A 27250-nucleotide genomic window follows, 5' to 3' on the forward strand; every position below is an offset into this window, starting at 1 on the left:
CTCTTAGAGATGGGGAGCAGGGGGTCACAAAAGCTAATCTAGGTAATTGGATAAGAACCCATAGTCCCTGTTTAGACCATACTTAACACAATCCAGTCTGTGGATGATTTTTTTTCCTGAAATTTTGCATTTGATCCAGCTTTTAAAATTCTGTTATTTCAGAACAGTTACTTCAAGGCCAGCAATGCAATGTCCACTGGTCAAGGATGATCTAACCGTAGCTACGCCTATATTCTACCATGGTTATTTCTCATGCTTCTGGCCTCTGCTGGCTGCCCCCACTCCCTCCCTTTTTCTGCTATGTGTATCAGGGTGTTTTTAACCTTCAGTAGAGGCATTGGGCACTGGCTACAGTGAAGGCTTAGGACTCTGGCTGGGGTGTGCCAATGCTTCTGTTGGGACCAAAGCCCAAGGTTTGTGGCTAGAAGATATTACTCCTCTGCTCAGGGTCTGACTGATCACCATATTTGGGGTCAGAAAGGAATTTTATCCTGTGTTCAGGTTGTTATGCACTGTAGGAGTTTTTGCCTTTCTCTGTAGCAGAGGGTGTAGTCCTCTACCTGGGATCTCTTGAGAAAATATTGGCAACATTTCATGGAAGCAGGATGTTGGCTGCCCTGGGTCACCTGCTTTACCTGTGGTAGGCTAGGGTAAGGTTAGGGTAACCTGTGTGAAGGTTGATGGTAATCTTGTGTAGCGTTTTAGATTATGGTTTGTATAGAATTGTTTGGATCGGGATGATCTTGCCTCAGGCAGGGGGTTGGACTAGATGACCTCTGGTGGTACCTTTCAACCACACTTCTCTATGACTCTTTAGTCAAGCAATGATGTTGTCTATATTGATGAGGGAGCACATCTTACATCTGTGTTCATTGCAAGGCCAGTGCCTCAGTGAGAATAGGAGTTATGTAGCCTGTTGCTTGAGGGATGCCATTGAGGTTGGGGAATTTGTCGGCAAGCCAGGACAGATTCATCCCCCATGGCTACCATGAGATGATTATCATTTTCCAGGATGGGGTGGAGGTCATTAGTGATGTGTCCAAGGTGTGTAAGCTGGGTCTGTAAGTAATCCCAAAGGATTCTGTTGTCCTTGTCTTGGGGTTGGTATTTTAGCAGGTCAGAGTGAGGTGTGATTCTAGCTTTGTTGATTTGATTGGCTATATTTTTGGGATTGTATAGTAATTGTGTAAATCTCTGCTCCAGATCTTTAAGGTGTGCCTGTCAGTTGGTGGGATCAGAGGAGATATGGTTGTAGAGCCTGATGGTAGACAATGGATCTAGTGGTGTGCTTAGGATGAAAGCTGGTGGTGTGAAGATAGCTGTGATGGTTGGTGGGTTTCTGATACAACGTAGTGGCAATGTGGCCACTGCAAACCTTCCAAATGGTGTCAAGGAAATGAATTTACTGGGTGGAATATTTGAATTAGTTTGATGGAGCAGTGGAAGTTTTAACGTCCCAGTGAAATTCTCTAGAACTTCTTTCCCATGGGGGACGAGAGGACTGCTGTGGAGGAAGTGGATTTCAAGCTCTGTCATAAATATACTGACATATTGTGGAGTCATAAATGTGCCATCACTTGCTTCCAGTGCCCCACTATTGTTGACACTGATGCACTCTTCCCTTAGTCTTGGAACCCATGGGCATTTATAGACATGCTCTGGGAGAAGGGGGGAACTTTAATTAGTGAGCCATGCTACTTAAAAGCATCCACGTACTCTGTGTAGCAGCATCTCTGTGCTGGAAAATGGTGGTGGGATGCTTTGAACTAAAGCTCATTGAACGAGCTTTAGTTCAAAGTGCCTCACTGCCATTTTCCGGCATGGGGATGCTGATACACGTGATGCTGGAAGCTGCTGGAGTCTGTTAATTTCCACATTCCAACAGACTCAGTTAATCAATTAATGGATTTACAGCATCTTGGAGCAGCCTCACTACACGTCTGTAGGAACCCCACGTGCCTTCTGCTGTTTTCCTGCAGGGTTTGCTCTAGGCCCCAACTTGGCTAGTTGTGTCACTGGTGTTAAGTATGGTGTAAACAAGGACTACAGATTCTTATCCCATTACCTGGATTAGTTTTTGTGATCCCTTCTGGGGTACCTACAGGTTTATTATTTGTTTGCCTCTTCCGCTACTGCCTTTCTTCCCTTCCCTAGCTTTTGTATTCAAGTCATTCTCTGATAGGCTGCTCTGTGTATGTCCTTTCACAGCATCTGATGAAGTAAGCTTGGGCTCAAAAAGCTTATGCATCATTTCTGACTACTTAGTCCAATCGTATCCAACCTTTTTTAAGGACATCACCTTTGTCATTTAAAAGCGACCCAAGGTCTACTGTGTGTTGCCACCACCTCCCCTCCCCTGCCCAGCAGGTGAGGCTGTGGTAAGGGAAGGGTGGGGCAGATCAAGAAAAAATTATTTGGAGGTGCACCTCCCCAGCAGGTAAGTCCCACCCAGCCGGGTCAACTTACCCCTGCTCTGTGGCACTGTCCCTCACCACAGGGGCCTTGATCTAGCCCCTACCTCTTTCCTCCCCTACAGACTGACCTGCTGGGCTGGGGCATGTGCGTGTATGCACGTGGGCACTCAGCCCCCCACCCCAGCCTCGGATTGACTCCAAGAGGCACCCTCCAAGAGGGTGGATTGAGATCCATCGGTTGGTGACCGCTGACTTAGTCTATAAGGTGCATATATATCCTGGCTTCTCTATTGTTCTCATGATGTCTACCTTTTCTCTCCAAAAGAATCATAAAAATCACACACAATTTGCTTATAAGATTGACCTGTAACTGGATTGCTGATAATTGGGTTATAATTGCACACAATGCCAATTTTTGGTTGACAGTCACAGAAGTGCTGACTAATGTTTCATTTCCTAAAACTGTTCTTAAAAATATAGGGTCAGTTTTATATGCAGGGTTGACTTATCATTGCACAATACAGTATGTGAAGTCTCTTCTGTAGTTGTTACTGTGTTGCCGTGGGTGGGGAGTCAGATTATGATAGCACGACTTATGAAAAAATATTTTCCTGAAATAAGATTAAGAGTGTCATAAGATAAATGATAACCTGTATAAATAACAGTATATAGACACCATACTTCAAAACACTGCAGGCAGTTTTTTACATGATGCAAGACAATACAGGGGTCTTTTTGTTGTGGTTGTACACAATTGCATCGTATTGTGATTGAATTTCACAGCACCTGAACTTACTTACCTGTGGCACCTGTCTCTGTGTATGACTTGTCAGAAGACCCTGATCTAGGCAGAAAATTGCTAGTGGATGTTGTTACTGAATGCTGGCCTGCTATTTAGATTGAACCATCTCATCAGACAGCCCCTTCATATGATTTTAGTCAGAGTCCAGACTTTTGTCTGCACTGAATGATAGGACTGAGATTTTTTTTCAGGTTGGAACAATGGCATAGCACTTTATTGACTAAACCAGTGGATAAAATAGGAAATTAAGAAGAGGCTAATATTTGCCTTACCACACAGCTGGGTAATCTGCAGGCATGTGGGTTTTAGCCAAGCCCAGCTAATAGTGCTCTTCCTTACTAACTGCCACCGGGCTAGAAAGTCCTTTGTCCAGAATGCCTGGAGCAGGGCTGGGGGAAACCTTCAGCCTCAGGCTACCCTCCCAGCAGCGCCAACACCAAGGCTGGAGGGACCAGTCCCAGGGTAAGGGGTGCATGCAGCTCCCTTGCCTACTTGGCTATTTTGCTCTGAGACAGGCACAAAGGTGCGAGTTGGGATCCGGGGGGGTGGATGAGGACCCACTCGGTGGCTGCCTCCTATTCCAGATAACTCATCAAAAAAAGGGAAAATGAGGCCAAGAGCCTGCTCCTAAGACGAGCACGGGGATGGGTCGGGTCCTCCACACGGCTGCCAGGGCTGCCAACTGGCCTTAAGTTGATAAGCAGTCAGTAATAATTCAGGCTAATTCACGCCTGTCCATAAAACCCTTAAGATCACACACCCAAGCCACCCACACAGCTCAAGCTGCCCGAGCCACTGAAGAAGCTCCAGAGGGGCCGGGCGTGGCCGGAGCACGGCGGCGCCCCTGGTGCCGAGCAGGCGCGCAGCAGCTCCGTTTCGGCCGCCCCGAGGCGGGGGCTGCGAGGCGTCTCGTGGGGGAGGCGCCGACGGGGATTGTAGTTCTCGCGGCCCGAGCGGCCCAGTCACGGGGCCCGCCGCGGACTACAAGTCCCAGCATGCACTGGGCCGACGGCGTCCTGTCACGTGCTGCGCAATATGGCTTCTCCGTGTCTGACGGGCTGAAGTCTGCGGAGGGGCAGGGGTTTCTGGAGCTGCGTGGCGTCGTGGGCTCTTCGCCATGCAGAAGATCAAGTCGCTCATGACCCGCCAGGTGGGCGCGGGCGAGGCGACGGGCGCGGGGGAGCCCGGAAGCGGGTGGGAGTCCCTGCTCCGCACGTGGGAAGGGGCCGAGAGCAAGCGCTTTCCTTGGACAGTGTCTCCTGTGAGCCCTGGAGAGGGGCTCGGGGCGTGGGTGAGTGAGGAAGCTGTGCCGCCAGCCCAAGGCTGTAGTTCAGGCAGGCGTAGTGTACATTGTGGTCCACACTTTCCAAGCCCTGTATTTTTGCAATTATTACAGGAAATTCTGGCATCTCTAAACATCAGACATCTTTGTGTCTAACTTTACTTGCCCACTTTTGAGAGAAAAATTGGCCCAGATATCAGTTACAAGTCATAACCTCCCACTAAGTGTTCTAGTTAATTAACTGTTCCCCCTGCTTCCACTGGGAAGTGTGGAGGATCAAAGGGTGGGAAATGCAGTAATTGAAATAACCAATTTTTGTTTCTAAGTTTGATATTGAGGCTTGCTGTTTAGCTGTCTTAAAGTAGTGATGCATATACTGGAGATAGGGTTTGAAGCACCTACTAGATACTAATTAGAATTGAATGTGAAAGGTGAATGAGTGGTAATATGCCAATACATTCCTTATGTGATGGTCCAATTAAAAAAACAGACTCCTCTCACATGCTGAGCTTCTAGTATTGGGTAGGATGGCGGGGCTTCTGCTAGGGTGTTGTTACTGAGCCCTGCATGATGGTTCCTTTGGCTAGTTGGCATCTGATTAGTTTGAAGATTCCTTCCTGCTGGAACAGTTTCTCTTTCTCATCCCATACTGATGGGAGTTAGGCTGGGAAAGAGAAACCTTTACTGTTCACTCTCATCTCCCAGCATCTGTGACTTTGCTACTTGTTGCAGCTTCATTTGGATCGTTCTGTGTCTGCTTTATTGTCTTCATAACTTAGTAGTAGCAGATTGATATTGACAGACAGCTATTGTCCAGGTTTTAAGCAGAAATGACGATGAATAGTTATGTAAATTATTTTAGAAAGAGCAATAGTGGCAGGAGAGGAACAGGTGCTGCCTGCTTTTAAATTCCTAGTTTTTATGGCTGAGGAGAGGATTCGTATCCTGATGTTAGTTTTTTTCTGAATTCATACCTCCCATTTTTTTCATTTTACCCCCAAAGTCTGGATTCTTCTCTGCCTCTTGTATGAGGAAATCAGGTCTGGAGATATTCAATCAAGATGATCTAAATTAAAAATGCTTTCATTTGAAAAGTAACATAAAGCAGGGGTTCCCAACCCCCCAGCCATGGCCCAGTACCAGGCTGCAAAGGGTTGGCTGCTGGTTTGCAGGAGGGTTGGTTGCCAGACCAGAAGTCTGGAAGCGACCAGCACACTGTGTGTCAGCAGCCACGCAGGTATAAGAAATATACTTTTTAAGATGCTTGGTATAAAATTTTTAATAGTAAATGTAAAAAAGGGTTGGCTGCCAGCCCACAGTGTGCCAGTCACTGCTGGTCTGTAGTTTGCTGATCTGTGGTCACTTCCAGTGCATAGCTTGCTGGTCTGTAGCATAAACAGGTTGGGAACCCCTGACATAAGGGATTCTTTTGTAATTTAAGCAAGAGGTTCTCTTAGTGTGATATATTTTTTTTTTTTTTTTAATTGAACCAACTATGTAGTTGGGATAAAGTTAGAGAAGCTTCCGATGTAAGACACTTCTCAGAGACCTGTCTTTCATTTACAAGCTTGTCTAACTATCCCAAATACATACTTGGTCCAGCAGAAGATATCACTGCAAGCCTTGTAGAATTGCTGGACCATCACAGCTACAACATTACTCTTACACTATGTTGTAATTAAAAGAAAATTGAAATGATTGTGAAGTCATTCTGCACATTTTCAGCTCTCTTCCCCCCATCCCCTGCCATGCACACACAGAGGCACACTAAAGCTCCATTCCTGATAAAATGTGTGACTTCTCCAACATAGGATTTGAACTGCTTGGGAATGTTTCACGTTCTTTGTTCTGGGACCTGGAATAATGTAGAGTCTTTGAGAGAGCATGAATTTCATCAGCCATTCAACTAAGAAATCTTCCTCTGATTTTTAGGAGAAAAATGGGGAAAACATATCTCAACATTAGTTACCTAGGGTTGCTGGTACCTTGATTCTCTTGATTCACTGACATACAAATGCTTTTGTTTCGTGATGATAGTTTTAGAATAAAGATGTTTGAATGTCCAAAGCACTTAAAATCAGAGACGAGCAAGATAAATAGCAAATAAGTAATTTTATGCATGTAGGACCTGAAACATTTTTTAATTATAATGTTATTAGAAAAATGACTTTCAAAGAAAAGAAGTCTTCCTGTATTTACTACCCATCACCTTCAAATGTGACTAATATAGTACTTATAAATGTTTATCTGATAACACCTAGCCTTTATTCAGCATCTTTTATTTGAGGGTCTTCAAAGGTGAGTGTTATCCCCATTTTATGAATGAAGAAGGCATAGCCATCAACAGTCTGTCTTTGAGAAGGACTGAGGATCCATCTCTAAGGACAAGATTGACACAAGTTGCACATATGTGTGCCTGAAACTTAGTCTTCATATCACTTGCTTGAGGCCCCTGTAGTAGCTGTAGTCATCATGCCTGAGTTTAAAGAGTTCCTTGCTTTTCATCTTCCCTGTGCCTCTTTAGAATTTAGCAGAGGTTATGCTGGCTAAAACATATAATGTAGCTTGTTTTCCTTCATCTGTATTGCCTCTATATTCCTGAAAGTTGTAATACCCAGTATTTTCAGAAAGCTAAATTAATGTGATTTGAGAAGACCCTGTATAAACAGCGGAGTGAAGGTACTGGTTTCTACAGCATCACTTTTTAAAATCATAAATACACTTGTTTGTTAGGTAACTGATGCATTCTATATTAAGTCTCCACATTATTGACATGTCCTCTGTTTCAAAGATTAAAATTGTTTGAAACAACAATTATTATATATTTTAGTAAAATTGGGAGCATTTGATTTTTATTTCGCTTCTAACAAACATCAAAGAAAAACAGCCGTAGCTGGTAAATAGTTAACTATTCCATTATATAAAAATAACAGTTTATTATACAGAGTGGGCATTACTTACTTTGGATTAAAGCTTTTTGATGCCATTAGCTCATGAAGTTAATGGAATAGAATACATGATTTTATTTGGACTTTACTAGCCTTTTAAATACTGAATCAAGCTGTGGGAGTAGATGAGCTTGTGCAATAGGTTGCAAGTATTAATTGTAAGAAAAAGCTAATCCTTTGATGTTAATAGATTTGACCCAACAGGATGTGGGTTCTGCCCCTCCTTCAAATATTTGTGTGGGAGTAATTCATATGAATACTCCCATTGCAGTGTTTGTAGAATTAGGACCGTGTCACTCTAATTTATTAAAACTACTGTATATGTATTTTCAACTCTAGGTAAGATCTTAAGTAGTTTAATTGTAAAAGGCACAAAATTGATGTTTGTTATTTTTCTTCTTAAGGGTCTCAGAAGTCCTCAGGAGAATGTTCATGACCTCAGTCCTATTGAGAATTTTCGGATTCCTAGCAAGGTATGATCCACAAATGTTATGGTTCTTCTTTTAGTTTTAACATTTCCACTTTTTTCACATAGTGGGAAACTTTTATACCTTTTTGGGACCTCTGCTTATTGACGAAGTAGCTTTTTTCACAGATTGGATGAAGAAGTTGTGCAAAAAGACTTGAGTTTTTGGGCAAGGAAGTGTAGTGAATCAAAATTAAGATGCATTTGCCTTCATGAGTCTCATCAGTTTTCAGATTGATTACTGCACTTCCATTTAGGCTGCCTCCCGATTTTAAAATGTTTAAAATGCATGCTTTCTGGAATGGATTGGGCAGTGGAATGCACATTTACCCTCTGTATTCAATCTCTTTGGGTTTGATACCATACATATATTTCCAGTTGTTTGACTTAGTTCATCATCATATTTGCCAAACATATGAAATGGATAAATGGTTTTCTGCGTTATATCAGAAGGAATAGAGGATTATGATAATCCCATGGAAACAAGTATTCTATTGTCTGAGGGTCTGGGAATTGTCAACACAGACAACTTCTTACTTGAAAATCATGCAAAAAGGTTGGGCTGAATTCTTGACAAGTGTCTAACCAGATTGATGTGTTCATTGGCCTGTTGAGTTTGTTTGGACCAGATGTGACTTGTTGCTTGGTCATGTAGGGTGCTGACAGATGTGGAAGAAAAAACCAGAAACTGTGCTTTATTGGAAGAGGCAGGCATTAGTTGGACCCAGTTTGCCCAACATTGGTATGGATTGGGCTTTTCAGTGGAGCTTTTTGGCACTTTTATCTAATAGCCAATTCAGTCAGCTATTAGATAAAAGTGCCAAAAAAGTCCCGGTGAAGCACCTGATCTATACAAACTTTGGGCAAGCTGGGTCCAACTAATGTAGCACCTCTTCTTGACATGTGCCATGCTGAGTGCAGGGGTGCACCAAGCTTAAAGTAAAGCATAAGGGTTTTTTTTTTTTACATGTCTGTAAGCATCCTTAGATATGTTTTGGCTTAAGCCTGTGAATTAGAAAGTTACTGCCTTCCATTTCTAAGTCCAAATATCATATTTTTTTATTCTTTTAAAGTACATTATCATACACAAAAGTACTTTAATGTGCTGCTTATGTTGAGGTAAATCAGAAACGTGTTGTTATGACGTAATATGAAAATCAAAAGCAAAGAGAAGAAAAGAAAGCTGAGGGGACCTGATTGCAGCTCTACCGCTAAATCAGAGACGTACATTAGGGGCTCGGTGAACAACTGTTCACCAGGGTGCCCTGGGGGAAAACAAGAAACAATGGCCACAAACTCCTGAAAGATAGTTTCAGGCTGAACATTAGGAAAAACTTCTTTGCAACTAGGGTGTACAGACTGTGGAACAAGCTCCCTCCAGAGGTGGTACAATCATTTACCCTAGAGGTCTTCAAGAGAAGACTGGATGGTCACCTGGCTGCGGTCGTCTGAACCCAGATGTCTTTCCTGATCATGCAGAGGGCTGGACCCAAAGATCCTTCGGGGTTTCTTCCAGCCCTATGATTCTATGACTCAGATCAGATCTTTATTTCTTTGTTGTGTTTTATTTTTTAACAACATCTGAATTGGAACACAGCATACTTTATAATGGTACACATGCTTCGAATTGCAAGAGTCTATGTATTAAATTAGTGGCATCAAAAAAATTGTCTGAACTCCAGTGTTTAGCTTTTAATTCTATAAATTCTTTTATAAATATTCACTGAATAACAGTACCTGTACGGATGTAGTAAAACTACCTCTGCTGCCAAGTGAGTATTTGGATAAAAGCAGGCCTTCAGTAATTGTTTCTTTGGGTTTTTGTTATGTGAGTATAACTTGAGAGAGAGAGAGTGTGTGTGTGTGTGTGTGTGTGTGTGTGTGTGTGACGTCTTTCAATGTTCATTATAACAAAACAAGCTGATCTTAATAATTTAGTTTTATTTTTTTTCATGCGTCTGTGGTAAAATGATAAATGTGGCAGTTGTACACAATCATAGTGCTGCAGCTGTTCTTAGAACAAAATCCCATTCAAATATATGGCAGTTCCAACCTCACATGGATTAAAGGACATCATTAATACTGAAACTTCTGCATAGACTTTTCTTAGAGGTGCTAATCATTAACTTCTGTTCATGTCTGGAGGCTTTTTGTTTTGTTTTTTTGTGGAGGGGAGAGAGTCAGCATAACACTTTTACTCAAAAAACCTGTATGTTAAAGGCTTATACTGTATACAAACCCTCCTTTTTTCCTTGTATTGTTAAGTGTGTAGTTTTTAAAAAGTACTAGTAATTTAAAAGCTGGTGGTAAATAGCTCACTATAATCTTTTCTTAATGAAAAGCAGTCAGGTGACAAAGATACTGAATTTAAACGCTGATTTTTATTTATTTTATTTATTTTCTTTTTCTTAAGACTCCCTTGACTTGCAGTGGTATATGCAACACAGTGCTGTAATATAGGCTCTGAGCTTGTACCCACATGTACATGTTTGTTTGGGGTTTATAGTCCATTGCCACAGTAACATCCTGATGTTACAAGCATAAGATGTTATAATGGTACAATTAAGTAGCTTGGCGAACATAAACTAAATCTTCTTAAAACTTTATTTTATAATGGTGTACAACATTTCATGCACCAAAAAAAGGTCTTTGCCAGAACCAAAAAGAAAAAAAAAAACAGGAAAGATGAGGCAAACAGGGTTCTTTGGGTGAATCTGATATGTTTTATTGGACCAACTGAAATGGTTGGGGAAAAAAATTTTTAAGCAAGCTTTCGTGTTCAAAAACCCTTCGTCAGGCTAAGGAAGTTTCAGCAGTTGGTGTGTGCTTAGGAAAGACAACGGTTTTGTAAGATGTTAAGTTTTGACTCATTATTATCTTAAAACAGTAGGCATAATTCTCCAAAGGAGCCAGCAAAGTTTTAGACCCTACTCAAAACTTGTATGTGGTTGCTTCAAACCAGCCAATCCAATAAAATCCTTTCTTGAAAATGAGTATAGTAACAGTTTTTGCATTGGAATACATTGATGTTCAGGGTAATTCCTCTGAATTTGGTTAGAACTGATATTGGAACTGGGTTCAGTTTCCAAAGCTGAACTAATGACTTTGGAAGATACCCCAGATGAGGGGAAATATTTGAAAAATAGATCCAAGTAACTATGGCAGTTTAACCAGTAGGAAAACTTAGGCTATCTTTCAGAGCACAGAAAGTAAAATAAAAAAGTTGTCACCTCTTGTAGAGAGGAAGCTAGGCAGTTATTTATTGCCATAGTATCTTGTTTATATAGGATCTGTTTTTTATAACTACTGAGCTAGTCAATTTCAGTCTCATTATTCACAGTTTCTTTTGGAGGTGGTAGAAGATAAATAACCCCAAATCTACAGCATATCAACAGACTATCTCAGGGACTGAATAGCTTTAAATAGAAGCCTTTTGGTGCATTTTCAAAGATCTGGATGTGGGGCGATGCTTTTTATATTAATTATTGAATTCCCTTGCTTGCAATGGCCTGGACTTTCTAGTACTTCTTTCAATAAACAATATGTTATCTGAATATATATATAATGATACATGGGTAATATCTGTTGTGTGGCATATTCTTTGGTGTTCTTTCCTGTGGGGAGAACTGTGTGGTGTCTAATCTTTTTTGGTAGGGTTATTGCTGGTTTTTGTATATCCTCTGTGATACTACCATATTGGAGAAATCCACTTGGAAGAAATGCTCCTCTGCTTGGAATGGAAGGTGGCAAGGTTAGTCCTTAGTTCCTGTGGGAACTCATTTTGTAATCTGAAACCAGACCTGAGCAAGATTTCATAGATTTCATAGACATTAGGGCTGGAAGGGACCTCAGGAGATCATCGAGTCCAGATCTGCCTCTGCAATGATTATCATATACCTTATGCACCTGAGGATTTGGACCATGGTTCTTATCCTGGCACTTTACATGATCAATGATGACAGAAACTATGATACAAGAAAAGTCTAATGTGGGAGACTGAATGTATATTCCATCTGTTATTGTTGCCTGGAAAGTTCTCTTGTCTAACAACAAATATATACAGGCTGGATTCTGTTGAGTGCTTAGTATATTTTCTGCTATACTCAGAATTTGGCCCTAATTGTTCTATAATAGGAAAATGGGCTGTTACTGGTTGTGAACCCAAGCTTAATCAAAAACCTTTTATGACTTCAAAACCTTTTATTCTCTAAAAGGAGAGGGTGAGAAGCTTGGTTAGGGGCTTCTAGAGATATCTTTGATTAGTTTTCTGTTAGAGTGCAGGACAACCTTCTGAACTCTTGAACAGGCACTCTCCAAATACTTTAGGATCATCTTTTTAAGGGGATACTTTAGGCCAGGGTTTTCAATCTTTTTGAACATCTGTATCCCTTCTCTCTCAAAGTTTCAGCTCGTGTACCCCTTTATATTTCTTTTCTTGTTTTTAAGGGTGGGGGGACAGATCAAGGCCCCTGTGGTGAGGGATGGGATTGGGGCAGGTGCTGCACAGCTGGGGTGGAGTGTGGGACAGGACAGAACTGCGAGCATCTCGTCTGGGGGGTGCAGGGAGCTGGGGGAAGCTCCAACTGCTGCATATACCCCAGGAAGGCATAGCGTGGGGCATGTGCCTCCAGATCTGCACATAGGGCAGGGCGGGCTGGCTCAGTGGTGGAAGAGGGAGTAAGGCTGGGGCAGGGCAGGCTGCCGTTGTGGGCTGGGGCTGCGCTGGACTGTTCTTGTTGGGGGGCTGGGCTGAGCTGCATTGGGTGGGTGGTGGTGGCACTAGGGGTGGGGGTTGGGGGGGCTATAGCAAATCTGGACTGGCTGCACCTCCCTCCCCCCCCCAATAGCCTGCCTCCCAACACTATTACTGCTGTGCCCACCCCAAACAGCCTGGCCCAGCTGCTGCCAGGAAGAGCAGCCTTGGTCCCAGCCCTGGTCCCAGCTCACAGCAGCAGCCCACCCTGCCCCAAGCACAGATCATGGGGCACATGCCTCTTATGCCCTCCAAGGATGTGCGCAACCAAGGGAGCTGGCTGCCCCCCTCCCTGCCTCCATGTCCCTGGACGAGCTGCTCGTGGCTCTGTTCCCCGCTCTGCTCAGTCCAGCCCCTGCTGGGAAGAGCCCCACACAGCCCTGGGCTCAGCCTGCAGCAGCAGCCTGCCCGGCCTTGTGCACAGATCTAGGGGCACATGCCTCCCATGCCTCCTGGGGTGCGTGCAGTGGTGGGAGCTGCCCCCTGCACAGCTCAGTCCTGTGCCCTGCCCCAGCCCCACTCCCATTCCCTCCCCCACTGCTGGGGCCTTGATCTGCTCCTCCAGGCCCTTTCCCTCACAACATACTTACTAGCTGGACCTGGCTGCTCTCCTGGCCTCCTGTGCACGCAGCCGCAGAGCAGCACACACATGCGGCATTTGTTGGCTACATTAGTTCTGCGTATCCCCTGCAACCTTTTTAAGTACCCCTGGTTGACAACCAGTGGCATTAAGGATATGGGCTATCCTGCTGAAGAAACACCTAAGGTGTATTAATCCCTGAGTAGATGGTATCAGCCTACCATTGCTGTGGTAAAGAATGCATATTGATCTGGGGGAAGTGGACAGTCTCAAATAATTATACCTCATTAATTTGCCATTTTTCTTTTTTTTTATACCTCAGTTTCTGTAATTATTTCATTATTCTGACTTAGCAGTGGTAGAATACACTGTGTGTCTCGCTCTGTCCCAGTTCCCTTTGGGTAGTTCTATATTGAAGAAATGTTGGGATTATTCATTTTCATTGCCTTTTTATGTTAAGCCTTTTATTAACACTTTTGTTCTGAAGTGTTGGTAGTTGAAGGAAGGGAAGTTTCAGGATATAAGCTTAGAAATATTTAGAGGAGGTGTTTTGGCCGGTGAACTAATTGGAGACGTTAGGTTATGTACTGTGAGCATTCTCGCATCTTAACAGACAGGTTAGGGAGGTTGATTCTTTAAGAAACAAGTCTTGGTTACATGAACAGGATTAACTGGAATATTGTCCTTCACTGGTGAGGGATTAGGCTAGCTCTTGGTGGCTTTAGATACCTGGAAACCAAAGGAGCTAGAAGCTGTAATTTATTGTAGCATGACTGTTGTCTTGGCATCTGGGAAAGTCTTTGAGGCTGTGAATGAAAGGCATGTTTTGCATAGCTTGGTTCTCTCCATGATGTGTTGTAGCAAGTGCTGTAGAAAGAATGGGCAAGAGAAATAATGGTTTGTTTTTTCCCCACCCTTTTAAAAAAAACAAACAAAAACACTGTAGTGATGTTTAGAACAAACCCTGAGGGCGCATCCCATTGAGCACGTACATGTGGTTAGTAATGCCTCAGACCCATTTGAGGTGCTGCAAGCCACACGTAGCACATGTGCACGTGCACCTGTTCATTGCAGTGCTAATTTCCAGTGTAGTGGGTTTTTCTGACACCAGGAGATCTCAGTGTCAAAAAAAAAATGCAGCTAAAAAAGAAGTGATTTGGCACCAGAAACCGGAGCCTGACTGCTATGCTGGCTGCTGGCCAGGCTCTAAGCAGCTGGCTCGGCATCTCTGTTGCCCCAGGAGGCCCCAACGATCTCAGGTAAGGCTGCCTCCTTTACCCCACCCAGGGCACTTTGCTGTGTGCCAGAGTGCATGTGCAGGGGTGTGTCTGGGGACAAATAGCAGTGCACAAATATGTGCAGCTGCTACTTGTCCCATGGGAAACATCCTTGCATGTGCACACTCATTGGGAGGTGTCCTGAGAGTCCTTCTGAGGGAGGTTAATACCTAGTTACTTTCTTAACTCTCAGTGTACCATCTGAACAAAATTGAAATGTTGTAATAGTTCTGCCCAGATAGTGACTTTGTGAACTATATACTCAATAAAGTTACTAATACTATAAAAAGTTATGTAGACATTAATTCAGAATACTTCTGATAAAGTGCAATATTAACATTGGTAACCAGAGCCTTGAGCACTGAATCATCCCCTCTTTTACTAAGATGTACAACAAAGCATTGATCACTTTTAGCAAACTTCTCTCTCTATGGAGGCAGATAGATAAGGGAGACAAAGAGAAAGATCAGTGATCTGCTGTCACTGGGCTCTGCTCTTTCCTCCCAGAACTATTTTTCATGTCTGCAATCAAACATATGAATTGTGGATTGGCCTCAGATCGTTGTGGATGCTCTTCAGTCATCTGTGGATTCACTGACTTCCCTATTTACTGGAAGACTGCCATTCTCTGATTGAGGGACTGCTGTTGCTGCTGCTGAGCTCTTGAATGCTAAGGCTAAGTGCAGATATTTGGGAAGGTAAGGGGGATGTTAGACTGAGTTAAAATGGTCACCCAATCTAACTTAGTTTGCCCAGGTGCACCCCTTACACTTTTATATCTGGTCTCAGTGATTGGAAATCAATCTAAACCAATAACGGTAAAGAAGTTCTCTGCACACAGATCAGTCTGAAAATGGTGAAAACTAGTCTAAGACCTAGATCGGTGAGTACTCTAACTTAATTGATCTACGTTAGACTGGTGCATGGAATTTCTGCAGTTACCTACGCAGCCTCTGGGCTGTGAAAGCCCAGCCACTGGCCACAGCCCTAGGACTGCACCTTTCCTACCAGCGTCCTTGGCACTGGGCTATTTTTAGCTCCATCAGCCCCTCACACCCTTTGCCCCCATTTCACGAGCCACTCCAGGTGCCAGTTAGTGGGGGGAGGGGATGGAGTGATGGAGGTTAGGTTTGCTGGGGGTGTCAGGGGGCTAATAATTTTTTCTGGTCCTGTCCCCTTCCCCCAAGACCCCTGGAGACCCCGCGAGCCCCCCATATCCTGTCAAACCCTCCTGGACCCTAGCAATCTGCTGTGGATCCTGCCTGCCCCCTATCCCTCACCCTGATCTCTCCCACAGAGCCCACCTGCCCTCCCATCCCCTTAACCTCCTCAGCTAGCCTGCCCCATCCCAACCTACCTTAGATTGGGTGGCCATTTTTAATGCACTCAAACCTCCCTGAATGTCTGCACGTAGCTTAAAAGTCGTTGCTGGCTTCTGTACTTTTGTTCATCAGTGTCAATTTAGTTACTCATCCATGATGAAACTTATTTTGAGCCTGGAAAAATTTAGACTAAATAAATCCAGATGAAGATACTGAACCAAGACTGACCCCATAGGCACTCCACTTGATGCTGGTTGCCATCTAGACATTGAGCCATTGACTACTACCCTTTAAGCCCAATAATCCAGCCAGATTTCTGTGTACCTTACAGTCTGTTTATGCAACCTGTACTCCCTTTGCTTCCTTGTGAGAATGTTGTGGGAGACCTGTATAAAAGGCCTCGCTAAAGTCAAGGTATATCCTGTCCACTGCTCTTTGTATCTATGGAGCTGGCATTTCATCATGGAAGACAATCAGGTTGGTTGGGCAGGACTTGCCCATGGTGAATCCATGCTTATTATTCCTAATCAACTTCTCCAGGTACTTAGAAATGGATTCTGTTTAGAGTAGGCACAACCCATTAGTGTTACAAAGGGTGGACAAGTGGGGAACCATCCTGCATGCCTACCTAGAGAGCGGTGACTGAATGGCTGCGGTTGCTATTAGCAGCAACCATTATGTGCAGAAACTCCATGACACTGCTGTGACAGCAGCCATGGGGACTGGACAGATTGCTCCATGCCAGTAGCAGCTTGGGACTTTCTTTCCTGCACTCCAGCATTCAACCATGTCTCTCCTCAGGATTTTGTTCAGGGCTTGCCAGTAGTGTGTAACAATGGCCTGGTGAGTGGGCACATGCCTTTAGATTCATAGATGTTAGGGTCTGACCGCCTGCATAGAGAGGAAGGAGTGCTGGGTTCAGATGACCCCAGCCAGATGCCCATCCAACCTCCTTTTGAAGACCCCCAGGGTAAGGGAGAGCACCACCTCCCTTGGGAGCCCATTCCAGACCTTGGCCACTCTAACTGTGAAGAAGTTCCTCCTAATGTCTAGTCTAAATCTGCTTTCTGCTAGCTTATGGCCATTATTTCTTGTGACCCCCAGAGGCACCTTGGTGAGTAGAGCCTCACCAATTCCCTTCTGCGCCCCCATGATGAATTTATAGGCAGCCACAAGGTCACCGCTCAACCTTCTCTTGTGGAGGCTGAAGAGGTCCAGGTGCCCTTGTCTCTCCCATAGGGCTTGGCCTGCAAGCCCTTAACCATACAAGTAGCCCCTCTCTGGACCCTCTCCAGGTTATCCATATCCCTCTTGAAGTGTGGTGCCCAAAACTACATGCAGTATTCCAACTACGGTCTGGCCAGTGCCTGATAGAGGGGAAGTATCATCTCCTTGGTTCTGTTTGTCATGCATCTGCTGATGCACAATAAAGTGCAGTTAGCTTTGCTGATGACTTTGTCACACTGACGACTCATGTTCATCGTGGAGTCCACTAGGACTCCCAAGATCCCTTTCCGTTTCTGTGCTGGTCATTCTGAGCAGGTCATTTCCTAGGCAGTAGGTGTGCTGGACATTTTTCCTCCCTATGTGCAGCACTTTGCATTTCTCCTTGTTAAATTGTATTCTCTTGTTTTCTGCCCATTTGTCCAACCTGTCCAGGTCTGCCTGTAGTTGGTCCCTGCCCTCTGGTGTGTCTACTTTTCCCCAGAGTTTTGTATCATCCGCCAACTTGGACAGAGTGCACTTCACTCCTTCGTCCAAGTCACTGATGAAGACATTGAAGAGTATCGGTCCAAGGACCGAGCCCTGCGGGACCCCACTGCCCACATCCTTCCAAGTCGATACCGACCTATCCACCACCACTCTCTGGGTACGACCCTCTAGCCAATTTGCCACCCGCTGGACTGTGTAATCATCCAAGTCACAGCCTCTTAATTTGCCCACCGGTATGGGGTGTGATACTGTATCGAAGGCCTTTGAAGTTTTTAAGTAAACGATATCAACCCCTACTCTGGTGTCCAGGTGTTTTGTAACCTGGTCATAAAAAGAGATTGGATTACTCAGGCATGATCTACCTGCTATGAACCCACGCTGGTTTCCCCTCAGCATAACTTGCCCTGCCGGGCTCTCACAAATGTGAGCCTTGATAATTTTTTCAAAGACTTTGCCAAGGATGGAGGTGAGACTGACTGGTCTATATTTGCCTGGATCTTCCTTCCTCTCCTTCTTGAAAATAGGGACCACATTGGCCCTTGTCCAGTCCTCCGGGACCTAGCTAAGTGGAGGGGAAGGGGACACCAGAATGGAGTGAGGGGGTTGTGTCACCCCTGCGGCAGCTCCAACTGGCAATATGGAGAGCAGAGAAATGATAGTGACAGATGACCGGTGGCTTACTGCTGCTATCTCTTTTTTTGCTGCTTAAAACTGGTGTGTTTTGGCTGTCTGGCATGTGTGTTGGTGGCAAAAGGGTCCCAAAACTCCTAGCAACAGTTTGTGCTGCTGCTGCCCAAGGCACAGTACTGGGTAGAAAGCCGCTAGGCTCTGAGGCTGGGCACTTTCTCTCCCTGCACCCCACCTCCTTAGGTTTTGTCCAGGGTGCAAAACTTGCTTGTTATGCCAATATGGTTATGCCAGAGGTGTTATCTTGGGCTTGACCTGGAAGGACCACCTGCTGTGGGTGACAGGATAATAGACATCTGTGCTTTTGTATCACTGTCTCCTTATCGTGCTGTGGCAGCATCCTTCTCACCCTGCTAACTCAGCCAATACGGCTGCCAAATGTCTGGTGTGCGTACATGTTCATCAAGAACTGGACTGAGCCCAAATCTCATATCAGCTGTTGGAAAGCTGGCAGAGGGTAACTTCTTTGGGTCAAAACATTCTTTTGTATGATAATCTTTTAAGCTGTAATTTATTTATTTATTTATTCCATTTTTTTTTTTTTTTTTTTTTTGGATTTGACCTAATGACTTGGGAGGGGACAGGCTGTATATCTTGGTGATTGCACAAATAGACTAATAACATGTCTCTTAGCCACTTCTCTTCCCTCTCTGTCCCCCAAGTGTATGTATATTGGAGTAGGCAAAGTATGGGCTGTGGGCTGGATCTGGCCCATGGAAGAACTTTATCTACCTGTGGTGGGTCCCCTGGTTCACCTGGCCCAAGGCATGCAGTGGGGCTGGGGTGGCTCTGCAGCTGGATTGCCTTTCTAGGCAGCCCAGGTGGTGGTGGCTTCTTCTGGCTGCCGCTGCTGCTGGTCCCAACCCCATGGTACTAGTGAGGATCTGCACACACAGCCCAACCTTCGCCGGCTCTGTGCCTTCTCGGGACTCAGCCCAGCAGAGCAGGCTAGCTCTGGACCAGCAGGAACCTGCACGCGCAGCCCCGACCCCAGCTCTGGGCTCACCTGCTTGTGCTGAGCAGCGGCAGCAGTGGTGGTGGTTGGTTAGAAGCTGCTGCTTGGTGTGGGGGAAAAGTGATCTCTCCAGGCTGTTGCGAGGAATGGGGGTGCTGATCAGCCTGTAGCAGCTCCTTATATCTGTCTCTGGCCCACAGGCCCAAATAATTGCCCGTCCATGATGTATATTATGAATGATACCCACTGATGACCAGGGTTTATCAGGATACATTTTGATCGGTTTTTAAAAATGTTTCTTTGGCTCTGTAATTTTGGGTACATTCTTTAATCCAGTGGTTCCCAACCAGGGTGTCATGCAATATTTGCACTATCAGGTGTACAAACACCTATGCACAATTCACAAGATTAGCTTAGATGGTATCTGACAGTATGGATGTCTGTTTGAAATTTAAGCTGCTGTGGTCTGAGTTTTTTTTGCAAAAGAAGAATTCCTCTATTATTTTTCTGTAGTTAAAAGATGAGTGAAAACTAAGACCTGGCATTTTTCCAAAGGGTGCCTTGAGGTGGGAATCACTGTTTTTAATACCTATATGTCTTGGCCAGCCTTGCTAAAAATATATGATGAGGTGCAGGATGTTGTGAAAATTGCCAATGAACTGAGCTTCCTTGGAAGAAACAAAGTAAAAATCAAAGCTGCTTGGTATTCCACCAGATGGCAGCATAATCATTTCTAGTGACTGAAGTAAAGAGCAGAACATACCAAATACTTGCTTTCAACTTCTGGAAATGAGGTGAAGAGAGGAAAAAAATCAACAGATTAACCCTGCACCTTATAATAACCTATTCCATATAATTGTTTATCTTCCTGTTTTATTACTTTAACTCTTGTGCTTTACAGTCTCACCACAAACATAATTTTCTTCCACTCATAGGCTTGAAATCTTATTTTTTTGTAAGTAGGGTTGGCAGGATTTGATTTTGATTGGTAAATGTTGATAAATGTCAATTTCACATCATGCTTTCAGACTGATGAAAAAATATTTCCATGGTTAATGACCACAATTTATACCAAGGTGACATAATAAAAATGATGGCTGATGGAGAACTGTGCTGACTGCAGTTTGCAGTACAGGAACAGACACAGTCCTTAAAAAGGCAGAAACCCCAGGGGACTAGAAACGAAGAGAAAATGACAAAGTAAACAAAGGCCCTATGGGTGAGAAGACCCAGGACTGGTGGCAGCCCTGCTGCTTAGCTGGCATCAGTCCTGCAGTATGTTTGCCATTATTAATAAATGGTTTGCCCCCAACACCACTAATTTCATGCAGTTCTGGGAATTTAAATCTATAGAAATAAGAAAAAATGCTTAAATATAAACATCAATATTATCTGTCAAAATTATTGAATAAAAATCACATTCTGCTAAGTCTGTTTGTAACAACAATTACTGTTGGTTTGTTTTCTTCCCACCTTGTTTTAGTGTAAATGGATCACTGATCTCATATGCTTGTTATGCATTTGCAGTTCCTAATTGTGGAAGAAATGGTATCTTGCTTTTTTGGATGTTTCTTATGCTGATCAAAAGAAAGACTTTGCCTGCTTCTAATTTATGTGATATATTAGGGAATATTTAATTAACTAGCTAGGAACCTTTTGTTTCTCGCTAATGGAAGTCTAACAGGGTAGAAAAGCCCTGGGGAATGCTGCATTAGGGCCACTGTATCAGGAAACTCTGACTCATTTGAGTCAGCTCATGCAATACTGGCATGAGCATTCAGGTATGGGGCATATGACACGTGCTGATTTAGTGCATGATCTGACAAAACACCACTCATGGTGGGGAGGGGAATTCTGTGTTTGGAATCTTGACCAGGGTTTTACTTTGGCTTTTTTTGGAAAAGGTAAGACCTTGTATTTTTCTTGTTAAAGATTGTGTTTGTTCCTGTTGGAGGGAGAACCTTTGGTGGGGAGGGGTAAAAGAGAAGGGGTACTAGCTGAGTCTCCTCCAGTGAACCCAGAGGAGGTTTGGGCATGGTCCTTGACTGATGGAAGCTAACAAAAGCAGGTGTTTGGGCTATTGGGACATGATAACATGTCCATCCCCTGCTGAGTGTGTGTGTGTGTGTGTGTGTGTGTGTGTGTATGGAGGGTGGGCATGGGGAAAACAAAGGACTGTGCAAAATTTGAACGCCTGCAATACTAGTGTGCACTACTACTAGATGTTCTAGCTGGCCTCGGTGGAATTACAGATTTTAGATTTTGTCCTTTTTATGCAAGGGAGTCAGATCTGTTTTACTCCCTTTATCAAAAAGGTGTTTAAATGTCACTTGAGGGGGTGGAATATTTCCACTCTGAATGGAAGCAAGAGGTTACAGTAATGTACAGTAAAATCTTTTGTTATCTGGCATCCCTGGGGTAAGTGGATTGCAGATTATGTAAAAATTCCGTTACCTGAAATAACCTGGCAAGGGTTTTCAGATAACATGGAGTGGGCAGCGGCTGCGCACAGGGATGTGTGTGCAGGGTGGTGGGTGGTGGCTGCACGCAGAGCTTGGACAGCAGTGTCCGACTGATAAGTCTGGTGGGAGGGAAGGGGTGTGTGGGTAGGGGGGACAGATTGAGGGAGTGGGCTGGTGTGGGGCAGGGCATGGGACAGAGCTGTGAGTGGCTCATCTGGGGGATATGGGTGGGGAGGGGTGGCTCCTGCTGCTGCACGTACCCTGGGAGGACATGGGGATGTGTGTCCCCAGATCTGGTGGAGGGCTGGGCCAGGCTGTGCTCAGGGTGGGCAGCTGTGGTGCTGAGTGGGGCTGGGGGGGGCCCAAAATTCACTATAGCCCCCCATCACAGCACTCACTGCCCATTCTGAGCCCAGCCCAATCCAACCCCCTTGCTGGGAAGAGGCTGGCAGCAGCAGGCCACCCTTGCCTTGCGCACAGGTCCGGCGGTCATGCCCCCATATCCTCCAAGGATGCATGCAGCTGTGGGAGCTGTACCCCCCGGACAGGCTGCAGCTCTGTCCTGCACCACACCCTGGCTGCGCAGCCCCTTCTCCAGCCCCACTCCAGTCCCTCACCGTGGGGGCTTTGGTCTGCTACCCCTACTCCTTCCCCCACAACCAGGGGCAGTGCATGGGGGTGCACGTGCTCCCCCTGAGAGTGCCAGACTCCCCGTTTAGCTGGTGGGCAGGGGGGCAGGCAGGAGCACCAGTTCCCTCCTTGCGAGTGCTGGCTGGGGAGTGAGGCCGCCAGCTGCTTTCATGGTGAGTGAGGTTGGCCACAGGGGGCCCCCTTCCCCCCCCTCCCAGTCAGCGGGATTGGCCCCTCCTCGACTTGAGGCACCAGACACCCATGCCCACAACAGACTTACCAGCTGGACGCTGCTCTCTGTGCTGTTGGGCTGCATATTGGGAATCAGATATAGGTATCAATTGATATGCCCAAAAAATCTGTATCAGTGCGCCCCTGAATTAGAGTGGCTTTTATTAACGCCCCCACCCCGTCAAACTTCCGGATCGTGTGTATAAACACCCCAAGAGACTAATTTTGTAATTAAGCAATTTGTTTAGCTCTGGTAACTAATTCAGATAAAACGCATGGCACAAGATATGCCTTTCCAAGGCTAATTTTTTTTTTCAGATTATTTAAATGTTGGGTTTTTTTGAGGTGGATTAGGGGATGTATCTTTAGAGCTTTCTAGATTGCAGGTAGTGGTTCTTGCTGCACTTAACTGTTGTCATCTTGGGGCAAAATTGATATTGCTTCTTTAAGGGTGTTTTTGAGGTTTTGGATAAAACGGTTCTAATTTGGATTGGATTTTTGATGCTCTGGAAGAACAGATTCATGTCTGAAAGGGACATGCCAAGATAGCTGAAATTAATTTTGAGAGGCTCTGCTTCTGCTCTGTGTGCTTTCAGAGAATATCAGCCTGCAACGTGTCCTTCAGGGCTAGTAAAAGAAATAGCAGCATTTGAAGACTTGCACCTCCTTTAGAAAAGCAAACCCTTAGTGCTGTTCCAAAAAGATATGTTGGTAATGTTACTGAATCAGAGATGTGGGTTTTCCAGAAAATTTTCCAATGCTGTAAATAAAGCGTGATTTATTTAGCATGCTTATTTGACTTGTATTTAGTAAACAAAACTTAAAAAGTACTCTCATGTTAATTTTATACCCCAATAGCCACAAGTATTTGAACTGAAATATTTGATTAGGAAAAAAATTAAATACATCACATTTAATGTGGTTTACATGTTATATTCAAAGCCTTATGTGGAAAGAAACTATTTTTATTGGAATACTTGTAAAAATGTAAAGACAATACACAATAGCACGTACATCCCTTACGCTGTTTGTTTTAAATTTAAGAAAAAAACCGAACGCACTGAAAACTGTTGACACACTAATTTTGGCACACCCAAAGAACTGTGCATGATATGCTGTGGTTGTCCACTCATCTACTTCAACAGCGCTTAACTCTCTTTCACTGAAGTCGTTGCGGCAGCAGCAGTGAAACTGGAGGTATCTGTAGAATCGCTTGCACTACTTACTGGTTCCATTTCGGAACCAGAATGAGGGAAACCTGATTCAGAACTACTTGAACCAGATTCTCTTTCGCTAAAGGGTAGTTTTACCAGTGAGTCTATGGGCAAGGGCAACTTATCACACTGCATCTTCTTGACTAATTGTGCTTCTGACTCATTCTTCACAAGCAAGAGATTTTGAGAAATAGAAACAAGCTTAGTGGTGTGTTCATTTGTTAGTCTAGTCCTCTTTTTTTGGTCTTGATTGAGTTGAAAGCCTTCCAGTTCCATTCACAAGAAGCTGCTTGTAGTGGAATGCTTAGGACTTTTAAAGCAATCCTGGATAACAGTTGGATGTTACAATATCCTTTCCACTATGTGAGAGGAGACCTAGTCTCTCTTGCCTGCCAAATAATGTCTTTGCTCCAAAGTTTGTCTTCTGCATGGTACTTGGTAAGGTCTTTCCTCATAGCTATTTTGTTGATATTGGGGACATTCTTAGCTACTTCCACAGTTATATCAAGAGCAGTAAATAATTCATCTTCTTGTAAATGTTGTCGTCTGTGTTGAGGATCCAAAAGGTTTGCTGCCAGATGAGCTAGATAAGAGCAAAACTCAGATCTCTTAGTAAAAGTTGGTTAATTTTTCTTCTTTTTTTGGATTGAGATGAAGAAGGCAAAAGCTCAATTAGATTTTCTTTCAGTTGTCTGAATATCTCTGGAATATTTGAAAGGCTTAGTGCATCTCCTTCAAGTTTCTTGATAGCCACTGAAACTGGTAGTAGCAAATTGAATGCTCCTTGAACTCGAACCCAGAACACATTGTCGCTGACAAGCCGCTTCTGAATGGCCATGGGAATAATCTGGGATACCATCTTATCTACTGAAGCACATTGCAAGCAGTTCTTTGTGCACAGCAAACAATGTCAACACTTTGTAGCTGAGCCCCATCTAGATTCTCCAGGCAATAAAAGAGCACTTTCTTTCCCCTGCTTTTTCTTTCTGTAATTTCTTCAAAGTCTGATTAGCAACATGATTGTTGAATACCTTCACAATTTGCTTTGCAGTTTGCCAATGTTGTCTTCATTGTATTCATACTGACTGTGTCCTTCGCTAGAAGATTCAACCCATGAGCAAGACAGCCAAATACTATTAATGGCTTGTACTCTTTGCCTTTAATATTTGCCATGCAGCGGTAATGATACTTGCATTATCAGTTACAAGGGCTTGTACCCTGGAGGTACCTTCACTTCCAATCTCTTCACTCAGTAATTTGGCTATGTATTTACTGGTACGACGAGAAGATTTGATAGCGATTGCTTTCAGGAATATTGGTTCAGGTGTTGCTAACATAATGTTCAATAAAGGATTTCCTTGTATATCACATCCATCTGACATGAGAGTCAGTGGTTCTGCTTGACCAATTGTTTGAATAACCATTGTTTGAATTCTGTCATGCTCTCTAAGAGAGAATGTGGTAAGCGATAATGTGATGGTAACTTATATGATGGGTGAATTAGTTTGCAGTGTTCCTTCCAGTATTAATTTTCAGTTATGGAAAGAGGTGTACCACTTGAAAATATAGCTCAAGCTGATGTCTCATTTGCTTTTCCTTAATCTTCTTTTGATATTTTGTCCACATAGCTTGATAAAAAGCTTGACTGTCTTGAACAGCTACTCATGTCGTATCACGTATCTGGTGACAGTGATCTTGCAAGCGAGGATCCTGCTGCTTCTTCCCCCAGACCTGGCAGCTCATCACTTTCATTTTCCATTTTTTGCAAATCTGCTATCTAACTTGAGCTACCAAGTTCCTGCAGCAAGAAGGGTAAAATATTTTTATCTTAGCCTCATCTATCAGAAGGAGTAATAGTAGCAGGGAACTTGCTTTCCCTCCTCCTTCTCCCCCGCCCCCGAAAAAACACTCTGCAGCTCAACTTGCTGCTCAGTTGCCCTGGGGATGCAGTGCCAAAGGGAAGTATAAGTTCAGCCTCTGCTGTTGGCCAGAGGACTAAACTCGCTCTGCTGGGTTGAAATAGTTAACTATTTATCTATTATGGTTTTTTTAAAATATTGTTAAGTCTAAGCCACTTTGGGTGCTTAGTGCAAGCAGAAAAGCGGGATACAAATATTTTAAATAAATAAATAATAGTCCAGAATTGCACTAACACTTTTAAAATTTATAATGTTTTAAAACAATATAGATGCTAGCCTATACTGTATGTTGTTTAACATATTAATTTGTTTACTTGCATTGGATTCCTTAAGTAGACTTTTTCTCAGATAATGTTGATCCACCACTTGGTTGTCTTAGCTTTCTGTGTACGGCTTGTACTCTTTTGGGACAGTTTCTACATGTTATTAAATGTTTCTTCATTCTTGTTGAGTTGTTAGCATGTTCTTGCCCACAATTCTTACATCTGCCAACTTCTTTCCTTCAGTAGCTTGAACTTCACTCTAATGATGCCACTCGCTAGTATTTTTTTCCTGATTAGGCATTATTATGACTACTTGAAACCAAAAGCACTAAAAAACTAACAGATCTTATGCAAACACTTCCAACTTCCCCAACTCAAGAAAAGGAAAGACATGAGACACTGCTCTTGTGTGTTTCCTGAACTGAAAGTGAAACAAAAATTAATCGCAGTTTTAGTTTTGGTTTTGCTTTCACTTGCAGTCTGAGATGAAATAAGAATTTTATCTTTGGTTTTGATTTGACCTGCACAGCCAATTAGGTGAATTCATAACTTGAGTTTTGGTTTGGATTATTATGTGACTGTATTTACCCTCCTGTTTACAAATCCAATAAAACATATATGTACTCCCTCACATACTTCCTAGGAATAATCACCTGAAAAACATTAATTACAACTTTGAAACTGCCAAGCTTACTGTATTGGCATCCATTCATTATTACTAATGAATTTTAAGAAATGGAAAATTTCCCACGGAAAAACAGCACTGGAAAATTTTCCGCCTCATATCTCTGTACTGAATATATTGGAGACCAGTCATTAATTTATGCTCTAATCTTCTTGGTTTTTATCACTTCCATTCTAACTTGCTCTGAGGTTACAAAAACAAATTTCTGGGTGCTTGTTCTCTACTAGAAACTAATATACTGTATTCTAAGAAATTATCAAAATATTTTTATGCAAATATTTCTTCTCATCTTTATACTAGAAAAACTGGTTTTGTTGATGAAGAAACTCCATGGAGTGTCCAAATATACTTAGTAAATTTAATTTAATAGAAATGGCGTTGTGAACTAACCTATCATTTGTAGTGTCCATAACATGTATTGCAGTTTTTGTTTTTAATTTGATGTTACACACTTCAGAAATATCACATGTCATTTCATGGGAATAACCACAATTGCCAGTGGTCTTTCAAGTCCAGTTACTTTCACAGTGGTCTTTCAAGTCCAGTTACTGAAAGCACACATCCAGGAGAGGCCAGCAGGGGACTGCATGCTTAGGGGCAACCAACACGGGTTCATCAGTGGCAGGTCCTGTCAGACCAACCTGGTG

The 27250-nt window shown here is 43.6% G+C and overlaps 1 protein-coding gene across 2 annotated transcripts in view; it reads left to right on the forward strand.

Annotated features, from left to right (window-relative positions):
- Positions 1-4253: 4253 nt before the first annotated feature.
- VPS50 (VPS50, EARP/GARPII complex subunit) overlaps positions 4254-27250 on the forward strand; it is a 145105-nt gene continuing 122108 nt past the window's right edge. For both annotated transcript variants that reach the window (XM_019533271.1, XM_019533280.1), the window contains exons 1-2: positions 4254-4366; positions 7851-7919. In XM_019533271.1, coding sequence (XP_019388816.1) covers positions 4334-4366; positions 7851-7919 — 102 coding nt within the window. In that variant the 5' untranslated portion in view covers positions 4254-4333. The remainder of the gene's footprint in view (positions 4367-7850; positions 7920-27250) is intronic.

This window comes from Crocodylus porosus, unplaced genomic scaffold (assembly GCF_001723895.1).
Source record: "Crocodylus porosus isolate Cpor-Errol unplaced genomic scaffold, CroPor_comp1, whole genome shotgun sequence".
NCBI classification, from domain to species: Eukaryota; Metazoa; Chordata; order Crocodylia; family Crocodylidae; genus Crocodylus; species Crocodylus porosus.